This window comes from Anser brachyrhynchus (genome assembly GCF_964034855.1).
Source record: "Anser brachyrhynchus genome assembly, chromosome: 2".
Classification (NCBI taxonomy): domain Eukaryota; kingdom Metazoa; phylum Chordata; class Aves; order Anseriformes; family Anatidae; genus Anser; species Anser brachyrhynchus.
The window spans coordinates 5,448,666-5,462,814 of NC_137695.1; the positions used below are offsets into that span (position 1 = coordinate 5,448,666).

General features: G+C 49.4%; 1 protein-coding gene across 1 annotated transcript in view; it reads left to right on the forward strand.

The window, feature by feature from the left end:
* Positions 1–834: 834 nt before the first annotated feature.
* VILL (villin like) overlaps positions 835–14,149 on the forward strand; it is a 34,127-nt gene continuing 20,812 nt past the window's right edge. The window contains exons 1-3 of the mRNA XM_080578221.1: positions 835–1,394; positions 12,299–12,380; positions 13,857–13,931. Coding sequence (XP_080434347.1) covers positions 12,312–12,380; positions 13,857–13,931 — 144 coding nt within the window. The 5' untranslated portion in view covers positions 835–1,394; positions 12,299–12,311. The remainder of the gene's footprint in view (positions 1,395–12,298; positions 12,381–13,856; positions 13,932–14,149) is intronic.

Below are 14,149 nucleotides of genomic sequence, written 5' to 3' on the forward strand. Positions count from 1 at the left end.
CTTCTTTCTCATACTGAATGCCTGGTGACCTTTTCCCTCTGCTGCAAAAGGCGGAGCAGGGCTGGTATTCTCGTTTCATAGGGGAGCACAGGAGATGGATGGGATTGATGTTCCGAGGCTCATTTCCCATGGGCATCAGTGGAAGCCTGGCCTCTGAATTTCTCTGAAGGTCTAGGTCTGAGCAACCTGCCCCAAAGCATGCAGCAAATCAGTTGAAAAACAGAGGTGTACATGCAGGGCAAATGTTCTCTCGGTGCTGGGTAGTCCTAACTCTGTGGACACCCAAGGTGTCCTGGCCCCCAAAGGCAAAGCCACCTGGTGACAACAGGTTAAAGAGTGTTGCCTCAACCCCTCTCCAGGGTTCCCACTATCAGCCATGAGCAGCACCATGCAGACGCCAGGCAGGAGCGGTTGGGACAGAAAGGAGATGGCCCTTTCAGAGGGGCTAACTTCATATTACAGCCACCCTCTTGCAGATGCTTTTTTCTTAACGATGATCCACCATATCAAAACATGTGTCCACACGTGTTCCCAAGCGCATCACAAGGGTGAAACCCACCCCATTTCTGATATATCACTTCTGTCAGGGAGGTAGGCACACAGCCTATCTGAGTTATCTCACGCCACGTCTGAACCACCAGCTACAGGCTTTCCTCTCAAAGGGGAGAGCTTTCTGCTGCAGGAGGTGGCCACAGCAAACACCGCCAGCTTCGCAGGGATTTTCTGGTTTATCATTATTTTCTCCTGGGAGGGCAGCGTGGCTGCACGCTCCGGTGCTCCGTCACATGCCCGTTTCAGCCTTTAATCCTGACGGCAAACCTCACCCCCAGGGCTGCACATGCACCACGGGAGATCGTGCAGGTTTTCTGCCCACAGCACCTCTCCCTCAGACTATTTTGGCAGCTGGCTGCTGAAATCTGGGACAGTCAGAGCCAGGAATGGGAGCTGGGACACCGGGGCCCAAGCGTTGATGCAGCACTGAGCAGCACCGCGCCTGGCTTTGCGCAGCTCAGCCAGAGTAAAGAGGAGGAAAACCAACTCCTGCCCTTTAAATCTGGACAAAACAGGTTTCTAATTAAAGCAACCCTTAATCATTAGCGCTGGATGAGTGCGGCAGTGGTGGATATTTAATGCAAACAGCGAGTTGGTTGAAACCCTCTCATACTGGCTCCGTCTTTGTCCCTCAGTGCGCGGGGGGAATGGGTGTGATCCGCCAGTAGGAGTGTCTGCAGCTAAGTAGGGGATTGAATTACCGAGCACTGCCGTTCCCTAGCTGACAAGGTAGCAGAACAGCAAACAAAAAGTGCCTTGAAACTAGCTCACCAAAGAGGAGAGAAAGTGCTGGGTGTGCGGAGAAGGGAGACCTGCGAGGACACCACCGTGCGCATTGCAAGGTAAGCGGCTTTTCTGCACCCCTCCTGCTTTCAGTGGGAAGGCCAGAAGGGTTTCGTGACCACTCTTGCTGGGTGGGAGAGTGAGAAATAAAAAAGAAAAAAGGAAAAAGTATTTCATAAAATAAAAAAAGCTCTCCTGGTGGAAGCCTGGGTCTCTACTAAAAGCAATGAGCCCCCCAGATTTGCACCGTGCCTGGTGCTGCCGCTGCGACTGGGTAGGCAGCGAGTATCGGCCGTGGTTTGGAGGACACATGCTTCTCGTTGAGCTCTCTGCACAGAAAGGCTGTGATTTCACCCAAAAAGCAATTAACGGCATTTGGCTTTAACCCGGTTTGTTTCACTTCTTGCTGCCATGGGGACTTGCCCGAAGCCTGTGTGATGTGGTTACGAGTCCGAGCAGTGAAAAAAACTTGCTGGACATCCTGACCCATGGGTCTTGCTGCAGTCTAATGGATAAATCTGCTAATGGCTGAATGCCGGGCTGTTTGCTCTACCAGTACAGATTGTTTTCTCTTCTTGTTCATTTGAGATGCAGATTGCACTGAGATAAAACTGAGTAGTAATGGAGTTGAGCTGCAGGCTTACTTGCCAGTATTTTTCTTAGGCGTGCCTATTAAGAGCATAAATATTTAACAGAAAGGAGAACCGATATGAATTAGCATCCGTGGGAGGTTTGCGTTTGTTCAAGGCTGTCCTAGCACAGGTGTAAACAAATATTACAACAGCTGAGGCAAACTGGCCCCACCAGGGTAGCACTTAGTTGGTGAATCATCCAGGTGCTCTTTACACGCCGCGGCTAAATGGATAGATTAAAGCTTGCAAAGTGGAGATTAGACAATCAGAGGGCATCAGCCTTCTGTGTCGGTGGGGCTTTACCATTCCCTGCCTGTTTCCTCGCATTCCTCCTGGCAGGTAGGCCAGTCCTTCTCCTCCTCCAGCTCCCTTCCCACCGGCGGCAGTGTAGGTCTTGTGCCGTGATTTCCTAGGCAGGACTTTGTGGCAAGTTGTCAAGGTCTCCCAGCTGGGAGCAAAGGTTTCCTACCATGGCCACAAGCAGTGTCACCCTGGTCTCCTTCCTTCCCCTGTGTCCTGAGGTTCCTGGTTAGGTTGAGACAATGAATCTCTGCTCTTGACTGGCCAAGGATGCTAAAGATGCTCACGGTCTCTCTTGGTCTTTCCCACTGACCTGCACGTGTTTTTCTCGACTTGAAGCTTGGTGTTTGTTACCTTTTCTGCCCTGGAGCCCCCAGGGAGGTATGGGATCCGTGGCGCGTGAAGGAGATGCACCATGAGCTCTGTGACTCCAGGCTGGGTCCGTGCTGGGCACAGCCTGTTGGACCAGAAAGTTTTGATAAAGCTAAATATAACACAGCCTGCTTTGATGCCAAGCTCTGAAATGCCCTGTGCGATGAAGAGGAGCATGGGACACGGTGAAGGCCTTTGTGCTACCTGCCCCACCCCTGGAGAAGAAATGTATCACAATTAGCCCTCGTCAAGGGCCCTCGTTACTCTCAAGGAACAGGCTCCTTGCAGCCTCCTGACTCTTGCTCAGTGACCAGCACAAATCCACGGGTTGGGCTTTCTGTGTCTGTCCTAAAAGCTGCTCAGCTATGTGTGACGTGTCCACCTGTGCAAGGAAGGGCTTTCATGTGGACATCCCACACCCAAAATATCTCAGCTCTGTCTCTCTTTTATTACCACATATTCTTCAGCATCTCTTGACCCCTCAGACAAACACACCTTATACATGCTCCTAAGGCCCATTAACACCTCTCATCTATCCTTTCCCTTTCCACATAAAACAGCCCTGGAAATGGTTTCTCCTGGGTGATTATTCATTTCCATTGATGGTTTTGGGTGCAAAAGAAATGCAGAAAAGGGTGAATGTTGTCCCTAAGTCTTTGGCATCCTTCAGTCCGAAGATTCCTCTTATATGTAATGATTTTTAGTACAGGGTACTGTGCATCTGCTCCAGTTGCCTTGATTTCCAAGGACCTTTGCTTGAAACAGAAATCCTACCATTCATTATCTTTTATCTGAGCCTACTCATGCTTATCTGAGGCAGCGCTGGGCAGACTAAAACTTGTCCTCACTTTACATCCACGTCAAAGGCATGAGGAACGGGGGATGCAAAATTACACGGTTTTGCTCCATCCTGGGCATTTCCTGTGGAACGGGCTATTCAGAGCAGCCAGCCTCTCCTACCTAAAAATGTCCTTTTGCCATGCCCTGGAATGAAAGAATACGTTTCTGGGTAGCCCTTTATTTAAAACTGCTCTTAGAAAAACAGCCGAACAGAATAGGAAACGGGCGGCACTAGAAGTCGTGTTCTCTTTTGGATGATTGAGGCCGTCGAGATACCCACCTTCTCTTTGGGAGGCTGCCAGAGCCCGAATTACTGTCCTTTGCTGCTGCCTAGGAAGTAGCTCTCTGGGCCTGAGCAAATCCCACCCATCCCATCTTTCAGAGGCCTGATTTCCCTCTCAGCACCCAGACAAACCTCCCATTGGCAGCTCTGGTTGCAAAACCAGGTCCCGGATGAATGACTCTTTCTAAAGCTCTTTGCAGCATTTGCAGGGATGTTTTATTCATTCGGCTTTATGCAGTTGCCGTGCTGCTCTCTCAAAGCTGGCCTTCATTTCTAGCAAGACGGGGGTGCAGAGTCTCCTCGCGCTTGCGTGCTGAGGACCTGTGTGGGATGGATTTCCCTTGTCATGCCAGACGAGTGCCAGACACACTCTGAACTCCCCTCCAGTTTCAGAGAAGCTTACAAGATAACGCCAGTGTGGGTGCTGCTGGGGTTCCCTTGAGAGAAGAGCCCGTGAAGGTCTGGCTCTGTTTCAAAGTCGTTGAAGCTTGTATAAGGGAACTCGCACCTTGGCTCAGCACCCTGTCCTAGTCAAAGAAGGGTGGGTTGGGCTCTCCAGCTCATCTGAGAGAAGCCAGGCCAGCAGCCCTGCTCCATCACCAGCAAACAAAAGTCCTGATAGCAAGGGCTTATTCGACTGCACTACTTAAACGCTGCTCCAGGGAAACTCACTCTTATCTTGTACGCACATATGTGTGCGCACATGTGCACGGGCACTCTCACAATAGATAAAAAAAATTGTTGCATGCAGTAGGCAAAAACTTTAACTCCTAGACTTGGCTTTTGAAGAGGATGGCATAGGTGGGCTTGGTTGGGTTTCACTGGGGTTTGTTTGTGGTGTTAGGCTCAGTTCTCGCTGACATACCTGTGTCAGGGCCTTCAGACCTGGGAAATGAGGCAGGGTTTTGGTCATGGAGGATGGGGCTGAGCTCCCACGCTCTGCAAGAGGTGAGGTACAGCGTGGGACACTGGGCTCTCCACCCAGGGGCTTCCCTTTTAAATTGAGTCCCTCCTGACTGAGGTTCACCAGACCTGCCCTAAACCCAACGTCAGGAGGAGGGGAACCACCCAGGGAGAGTCCTCAGACTTGAGCACCTAAAACTGAAATATCCAAGCGGGTACAGACGAATCTCATCCTTTCCTGGCCTTTCTCCAAGCTCTTTTAACCCTACACAGTGGCCTTTATTCGGTGTCAGCTGGGAAAATGCCTTCTTTTGGGGGTCTCTTCTCAGCTGTCCTTACAGGCAGCTGCATGCACCTTACAGTTCCTGCATGCGTCTGAGCTCCGGTGCTCCCTGGGGCTCAAGAAGCTCTTGTACACATGACCAAACACACGTCCTCCTCCCTGATGTCTCAGCTCGTGTTTTACTTACCTGCGGTCATTAGGTTTAACAACACTGTTAAAATGCTGATGTGGGAGAGGATCATACCTTTTTTTTTTCCTGGAGGCGGTGAGGAACGAGAAGTTTCTGACAATGCTGCTAACCGAACCGCTTCTCTGGGAACCAGGAAGAGGAATTAAAATGGCCTCAGCTTTGTTTTCCTTCTGCGTGCATCTCTTTGCCCTCACTGTGGCATGGAGCCCTGCCTTCGGACGCAGGGCTGGTCCCGAGCCAGCGATCGCTCCCTTTCACCAGGGCAGGAAGAGCTGAAAGAAAGGAGAGATTTGTTCGTAATGAATTGGCAGGCTTCTTGCTTGCCTTTCCCAGGGGATGGCTCTGTACCGTTACCGACTCAATAACCTCACGACGAGGAGCCAGGGGTGGAATGGATACCTCTGGAGCAGGCGTGGGTCCAGCTGCATTTTATTATTTGAAAATAATGCACCTGGCACTGCACCAGGGGCAGCGCTGCTGCAAGGCACTTGTGTACAGCTTCCAGAAGCTACTTGTGCTTGTGCCACTGCTCTTTCTCACAGCCAGATCCTCAGGGAGAGGTGGGTTTGCACTGAACGAGTTCGGCGCAGGTCGCTGGGACTGATCTCAGGGGGCAGTGGCTGCAGCACAGAGTCTGCTGCTGGTTCAGAAAGCTTTGGGTCTAACAGAGCTGCCCTCTCCCCGGAGAGCTGCTGGTGAGCCTGCTGCTTCCACAGACAGCCTGGAGAAGAAGGACTTCATGGGACAGCACTCGGTCAAGAGCAGCAGGGGTAGGACACCAAGGCAAGCACCGCCAGCCTCTATGTTTAGCCAATTTGCTCTCCTTTTTTGTGTCAGTCTCTGCTGAGCACCTGTCTCTCCGCTCAGTATGATGAGTGTGGAAACTCCATCTGTGTGACCCGGGGGCTGTGTCTGGTGTCAGGATTTCTACTGAATTGCCAGTACGTTGCTGTTATGTTGCAGAGAAGTTTGCGGAGACAGCGCATCTCTACCCTTCTCAGGGAAAATAGACGTTAACATTTTAGCAGGAGGATTCTGAAATAGCAGCAGTTTGGGAAAATCTGCTCCTACAAATCAGTTTCCTAAGACCATCTGCTTGAAGATCAGGCTGCTGGAAAGCTACCAGCAATCAGATGAATAGGGAGAACAAAGGAGGTCATAAAGGGAGGTGTGGAGAGATGAGCAAGGCTTTCTGGATGGAGCAATGTGTTAAGCTAGAATTTATGGCAGGTGGAAATGAGGCAGCTGCAGAGACTAGTCAAAGTCAGAGCAGATAAACTGTGGTTTGCTGGCCCTCCTAAGTGAGATGTCCTCCAAGGAATCTGAAGAGGCAGATGAGGTACAGATTGAGGGCTGCAGCAGCTGGGAAGGTGGTTATTTCCCAGTAAAGCATTACTTCTGCTCCTTCCTTTTAAGCAATCGTAAGTTTGGAGAATTAGTGCAAAGCCCATCTGCCTGTGACTTATGAGGGGCTGAAAGGTGAAGGTTCACAGCATCAGTGGGTTTCTGGGAAAGACTGTGTAAGCTAGAAAGCAAGGCAGAAACATCAGAAATGGACAGGAGGTGAAAGTACGGGTTACAGAGAGAGATGCTGAGCCAAAGGTCTGCATCTTGGTAGTGCCCTGGGACAGTGGCTGGAGATCAGGTAAATTCCCAGGGTTCAAGAGAGACAGTAGCTGGGTCCTGGGGGAGGGTGGTCATCTTTTGTCAGCCAGAGCAAACTGCTTTTTGCTCATTCAGCCCCTGAGAAGTGACTTGGTCGGGTGGATCCAGGTTTGTGCATCTTTTACAGAGAATATAAAGGGAATATAAACCTCTCCTGGGGTATAGAGCACTTCCAGTTTGAGGGACTATCACAAGCATAAAATCATCTCAGTTTTCTCCTCTTCATCCCAGGCCCTTAAGTTTTCCCTCACATTAATTCTGAACAGACTTTAGCATCTCAGTCCTCAGCACCCCAGCCCTTGCCCTGTGAGCAAAGAAAAGATGGAAGAAGGTGGAAACATGCCCACTGAACTCAGGGAAGGTTCCTTCTTAGCTCTAGAGCCAGTGACCCTGAGAAGGTGAGCAAGAAGTTTCTTCTTAATCCTAGCTCATTGTGCCCAACACACCATCTCAAATTTGGATCCATCTTCCTTCAGACTGACAAAGCCATCCAACCCCTTTTGTAAGCCACCTGGATGATTTGCTAGCAAGGATAAGGGATCTTTTTGGACCCGAAGGGGTGGCTGGGTGAAGCCCTGAAGCATGAGGACCGATCCATGCTGTCACCTCGTTGCCCAGCTGACAGGAGGGGCAGCACCTGTGGGGGCCTCCTGCTCCCAGGCTGTGAGGATCCGAGCCCAGAGAGCACACCCTGGTCATTTAGCCGTCTCATTTCAAAGACATTAAGTAAAGCCAAGCCTGCCAGCTTCCCTAATAAGCTGTTCCAATGTTTAATTGCCCACCGTGATCAGAAATAGCATCTTATTTCAAGGCTTCTTTTACGTAATTTTAGCTGCCAGGCAACAGCTCTTTCCAAGAGGGATGAAGTGCTCTCCGTGGTCAGCGTCTGTGCAGAGCCCTCTCCTTGGCACGCTGGCCACACCGAGCTCCTGAACCTGGACCTCGAGGGGTCTAGAGAAGGAGGGTGCTCTGAAATGTGCTCTTTTCTTCTTTTGCCACCCTCCAAAGCACATATCCCATCCTCTGCCTCATCACCACATCCCTGCACGTCCAGCATGGGTGATGAGATTCAGCCTCTCTGACTGCAGCCCTCCTGTGTCTGTGCGAGAGGATCGGAGCTGTCACCAGCACAACCATATACCTGTGGATATTATACCTTGTGGGCACTCTCACTTATGTGAATTTTGCCTTCCTGCTGAAAAATTGGAGGAGGATATTACACGAGTGCCCATGTGATGGCATCAAAGGGAAGACAAGCCCCACGGCCGAGCCTCCCACCGGTCATTTCCATGTGAGATGGAAAACCACTTTTTCTCCTCCTGCAACAGTAAAATAGGTAGCTCAGCACTGAATTTCATTCCTCGGGGCAAAACAAGAGTAAACTGCTGCCCCCTGTGCAAACAAAAATCGGCACCTCCTTCGGCCCAGACACCCAGCTATAGTGGAGACAACGTAAGCAATTGGACAGCCCTACTTTACCTCATCTAATGCCAGTCCAAGTATTCCCAATAATTAGGCCTTTCAGCCTGGAGCCACAGCTGCTTCCTATTTTCCCGAAGCTGTACAGAGCATTAGTCATCTCACTGGGGTTTTTTTATTGCCGTGACTGCAGCCGAGTAAGCGCACCGCCAAAATCCAGACAAGCCAAATCAGGATTAATTCAGAACGTACTCCGGGAGCTTGAAATCACCTCCTGTCCCCCTTCTGAGCCCCTGTTCTCCCTCCCCACCCATACAGCTCCAGTCTGCCTGAAGAAATGTCCTCCTCCTAAGTCTGCTTTCTCAACACGTACCAGGTTGCCCAAAACCAAGCAGTGATTGTTGGCACTTCCACCCCAAATGTTATATATTAACCAATCTTGGGAATGACCTTGACACTTATTTAGTCATCTAGTCCTTCTTGAAGGCAAAGCTCTTCCCCACTGGTTATAGAGGGGATGGGGATCAGTTACCAAGCAGGAGCATTGCTCTGATTTTGGCAGGACGTGAAGAAGAGCAAGTGTGAAGGAGACCCATCTACCCTTGCCCGCCAGCTTTGTAACTTAACATGTCACCTCCAATTGGTTTCCAGGTCCCCTGCCCTCGCCCAGCAGAAACATTTGCTCTTTCCAGTTTCATTTATAACATCTTAGCCAAGCAGCGATGACCCAGCAGAGCAGCCCTGAGCCAACATTTGTCTTTGCCGTGCAGTGACCTCTGATCCTTCCTCTCAGCCTGCACCTAAGGTGTGAGCTTGTCTCCTTTTTCTGAGGCTGCAAGAATCTGTGGAAATGGTGAAAATAGGGTAGCTGGCCCTGGAGGTGGAAATTGGATAGCTGCATGCTACTAATCCACATCACAGAGCTACAGCTGCTTTAGTGCCTCTCTTTCCCCTTCACAGGTAAAGCTGTGTCTGTGCAAATAGCAAATAGCAAAAAGCAAATAGCCTCCATAACAAGCTTTTTTTTTTTTTCGGTGAATTCCTGCCCCAGAGGCAGTTCGCTTCACATTTCACCTAGTGCTGGGCAGAACCATTTTGAATGAGAGAGGAACTGACCTGGACATCGCTGTTCAAAACCCGCGGTGAGCCCAAGCCTTGTAAAGTTTCTTTTTTTCCTTTTTTAAATTAGAAAAGTTTCTGCCCTTCCTGCTTTCAGCACAGATGAGAAGTTTTCACTCCATTAATACTGGATTTTGTGTCTGGGCAGGAGCTGAATTATGGGACCGTCTGATTAAAAACCCACATTAAATCTTTATTGAGATGAGCTGTCTGATTATAGAAGTCATATTCCTACTATTTCTAACTTGGCCACCAGCCGGAAGAAGCTGGAAAGTCCAAAGAAACAGCTGACCTTGTCTGCTTCACACTTCAACCATTAAATGACTCAGGAGGAGGGGAGGGACAGCATTTCCCAGAAAAATGGGACCAGAGCTAAGATGCAGGTGCCCAAAAGAGGAGCCCCAGGAGCAGAGGAGATGGAAGATCCCCATTTTGAGTCAAAGACGGACTTCAGTAAAACATTGCTGGCTTCTGGAGGGTTTTGTCCAACGCAGTTGTCTGTGCTCAGAGGATTCTCAGGATCCTCTGGGTTAACTTTTTGGATGGGAGAGGACGGGATGCTGGGAGAAGCAGGGCGCCAGCTGTGTTTCACAGCCGGCCAGCTGCTGTTTTCCTGTTGTTAGGAGGCGAGCAGAACGCCTGCTGCCTTCCACAGGGAGCAACATCAGATTTACTAAAAGATTTCAGCCCCCGAATGCTCCCTGACATACAAACCTCCGTACTGGCTTTACTTTCAATTGTTTTGGTGCTAGACTGGACGGAAAAACACATAAACAAATGGAAAAGATAGCTAAAGAAAGGCGGCTTCGCTTGTTTTTTTCTTCGATAGGGGCTTTTTGAATGCTATTCTGAAATGAAAGGATGGTCTTTTGGTTAAAGAGCTGATCTGGGACCTTGTTTCTGGCCTTAGCTGCTGGCAGCCACAGACTCCACAGTAGGTGAGTCAGGACTGAGTTCCCAAAAGTGTCTAGCTCCAACTTAGACACTGAAATATCTTCCTGGATCTGGCTTTCACTATATGTGGGTCTCAATTACCTTTCTGGGAATCCAGATGAAAAATGTCTTTTTTCTTCTTGCTGTTTGTCCTCTTGCCTGGAAGCTATCTGGAAGGAGCTGAAAGGGAGCTGAGGGTTGCTGAATGCACTCCTGGTAGATGCATGAGGCCACGTGGACTCAATCTTCTACAATCCTTCAGATAAATCCATGTCCAAGGAGTGAGCATTGCTGACTCCTGCTCGGTTAGCAGAGAGGTGCTGGGGCTGTGCTCACACCTCTCTGGGAGGTAGCTGCTTCCCTCCACTGCCTGGGCACGGAGCCAGGCTCTGGCAGCTCCGGGCTGTGGTAAATCTGGATGGACCAACCTTCAAACAGCAATTTTTGTCCTCTTAATGAAGTGAAAACTCTTCAGGAGGAGGATCGTGGCTTCTAATGACTTACCGATGACAAGTGCAGTGTATCTCCCCGTGCTTTTGTAACGCAGGCAATAAACACGCCTTCCGGCATGAGCTCATCCATCTTTGTTCTTTTGTTCCTCGGAAGAAGCTTCTTTTGTGGCTTTGTGTGGTGGCTTCTTTTATTTTTCACCTTTTTGTGGCTCAGGTATTGTGCCAGGTTCATGCAGAAATGTCACCGTTCCTTCCTGTAGGCAGTTTCCTGCAGCAGAACAGAGGAGCCCGGGGAGGCCGCGGCCTACAGTCAGCGCCGCCATGTCACCCAGAAGCAGAAAAGAAAATGCAGTCAATCAAGTTGTGTTTTTTTTTTTAACACAGTACAATAGTTCAGTCTGTCATGAGCAAATGCAAATCAGGGGAGGGCACTTGTAAAGCAAATGAATGCAAAACGCAGAAATCAGTGAGCCGTGCTTTCTCTCGAAGCTGGGCCTTGGTTTGTGAGCAGGACTGACTCACACGGGATCGGCTGATGTGGGTGCTGCCCCTCCACAATCGCAGTCTGTCCTGTGGTCACTGCAGCTGAGATAAATCGATCTGGAGGCACCTGCTGTGCCCCACAGGCCAGCCAGCACTGCTAGGACATAACCCGGTGCTTTCATGTACACTGCTTGTGATCTGCTTCAGGAGGCTGCCCTGTAAACGCTTGGGTTCAGAAGTTGCTTCTTGAGCAAAACATCGGCCATCCAGGCAGAGGGAGCAGGGAACATAGCTAAGGGGAGTCCTTTTTTCTTTTCACAGCTGGCAGATAGGATAGATGATGATGGATGGGAGACCTTCACCTTTCAGAATGGCATCTGGAGATACCCAAACCATCTCAAATGTCCCCAGATACCTTTGTGTGGGTAGCTGAAACTCTCAACTTTGCCCTGCAGGCAACAGAGCCTAGGGAGCTGCCTGGCTACACATAACGTAGGTGTTTGGGTCATCAGCTGAATCACTCCCTGTGCTCTGCTGGCTGCACTGGCTCCATTGACCCTAATGGAGATGAAAGCCTGGTGCCCTTACCTTGAGATACCTTGCAGGTAGTTTAATTTAGACCTGAATCTCCTTCTGACGTGGCTGCTCCAGGAGGGCATGGGTCTCCTGGAGGTTCACCATTGTCTCTGCCACCCCTTGTGCCACAGTGTGAGCACAGCAGTACTGATGTCAGGCTCAACACCTTGCTGAATCCTTTCCATCTATGCAAATAGGGGAAAAGCAATCCCATACCAATCAATGGTATCCCATCCAGGCTTTGATGGGCAGTGTTCTCGTGCTTTGTTGGAGCTCCCTGAGCATGTATACACTGGGAATGGGACTTCGTCCCACCTAATTGTTGATAATTATATCTGTGCTGGGCTGTGCTCTCTTCATAGGCAGCAGAGGGTGAGGGACAGAGACACTTCAGGCTGGGATTATCTCTACTAAACCTCCACTGACTGTAAGAGAAAGCCATCTGACTAACGCACTTACTGTTGTATCCAATACTGTAATTATTTTGTTTTTTCTTCTTCTTTTCCCTTCTAGCTCAGAGTGCAGGATGGCAGACGGTGACACAAATCTTCCAACTATCGAGAGAAGGCTGGGACTGCAGATATGGGGCATAGAGGTAGGACAACACAGCAATGATCTCATATGTCTTGTGTGTGTGTTTCAAGGAAGATACTCTTGAAGTAATCTGGGTAGGAAAAGAGGGTCTTACAGATAAGATACAGCAGTGGGAAACAGGAAACACAGCTTCTCCCTATGCCACTTTGAATGTGTTGTTGCTTGGTGTTTTGGTGTTCCTCCTCTGTAAAACAAGGATAATGCTGACTAAGGAAACATGAATTTGGTGGGACTGATGGTGTTCCTCCAGCACTGGAGTCTTTCTTAGTCCGTTTGGGGAACAATTGTAAGGCTGCTTTAGCACACTAGAAATGAATTACTTGTTTCACCAAGAAGAAGGATTATGCATGAGTAGCCTTAGTCTTTACCAGCAGTGTGGCAGCTGCCATGATGAAGACATATATTTTTGCAGTGAAGGCATCCCATGGAGTCTGCTTCAATCTTATCCTTAGCTTTCCCACTCTGACTGATGGGACACTGCAGGGATATTGCAGCCTGCAAAGTCACCTTCTGCTTGGGGTGGTCTTTGCTTGTGGTTTGGAGCTCAGTTTTGCGTTGTTCTTGTTCATTTCACTGAGGATGTTCCCCTGCAACAAGAGGGGGCATAAAATGAGGTGCATAGACAGCCTAGGGGAGAAGTGGGAAGGGTCTCCAACACATCTCTCTAAGTGTTGGTGGCCCTCTGCAAATCCCACCCAAGTTCCCAATACCACAGGGTCTTTGCCTTTCCATTTCTCTCCAAAACACTGTACCAAGCTGTTTGCTAGAGGATCTGTAATTAGAGACGTATCGGTTCTCGAGGGTCAGGTTGGTATGCTGGGAAACAAGTCAGGCCACCAAAAAAATGCATGTCTCTAATTCCAGGGAACCACAGAGTAAGTTCCAGCCCAGGAGCTCGGTGTGTACTGGTGGGTGGCACACCCAGCCACCTACGCTGGGCAGGCATGGCTGGTCAATTGTGCACTTGTACCAGATGGAACATGCAATTAAGAGTCTGGAGAGCTGAAAGACACACAAGTGTCCATCTTTTCTCAGCACTGCCAGTTGCTCTGAATCCCAAACAAAGTGGTTATCTTAACAAAGCTCTGAAAATTATCCTTGAGTTTTATGGGTACTGATTAAAAGCCATGCCCCAGAACTAAATGTAGGATGAGATGTGTGCAATCACCTAGGAAGTTCCCCACAAATGCGAGCCCTGGAGGACTTCAGCATGACCTCTAGGTCTTCTTGCCTTAGACCTACAGGATTGCAAAGGGGAAAGGAGAGTTAAAAAAAAATACTTGTCAGTCTAGGCAAGCAGCATTTTCATTTACACCTTCTTACCCCCTAGTACATTTGGAATTTCCCCTAGAAGTGACTTTTTCCAGTCCACAGGCACAGCCCTGGTTCTTCCTTTTCCAAACCCTCATTGTCACCTTGGTGTTTCATGTGTCCTGTGCATGTTCTATCAATGACCCAAATACTAATTTTCTTACAGAATATGAAGATGGTTCCTGTACCTGAAAAAGCTTATGGGACTTTTTTTGAAGGGGACTGTTACATAATTCTGCACGTAAGTAAGGCAAATGTTAGTCTCTTTGGTAGGCAACAGGTTCAACGTTGTTTCTTTGGTTCCAGCTAATGCTGGACAGTAGAGAGGCTCTGCAGCCCTTCTCCCTCTCCCCCTTAGGAGACCTCCCAAATTAGATCCAGACCTGCTTGCAACCAGTTGTACCCAAGCTAGCCAGAAGCACAAGGAACTTCTGAGAATTAACCTTACTGTTGGGTTGT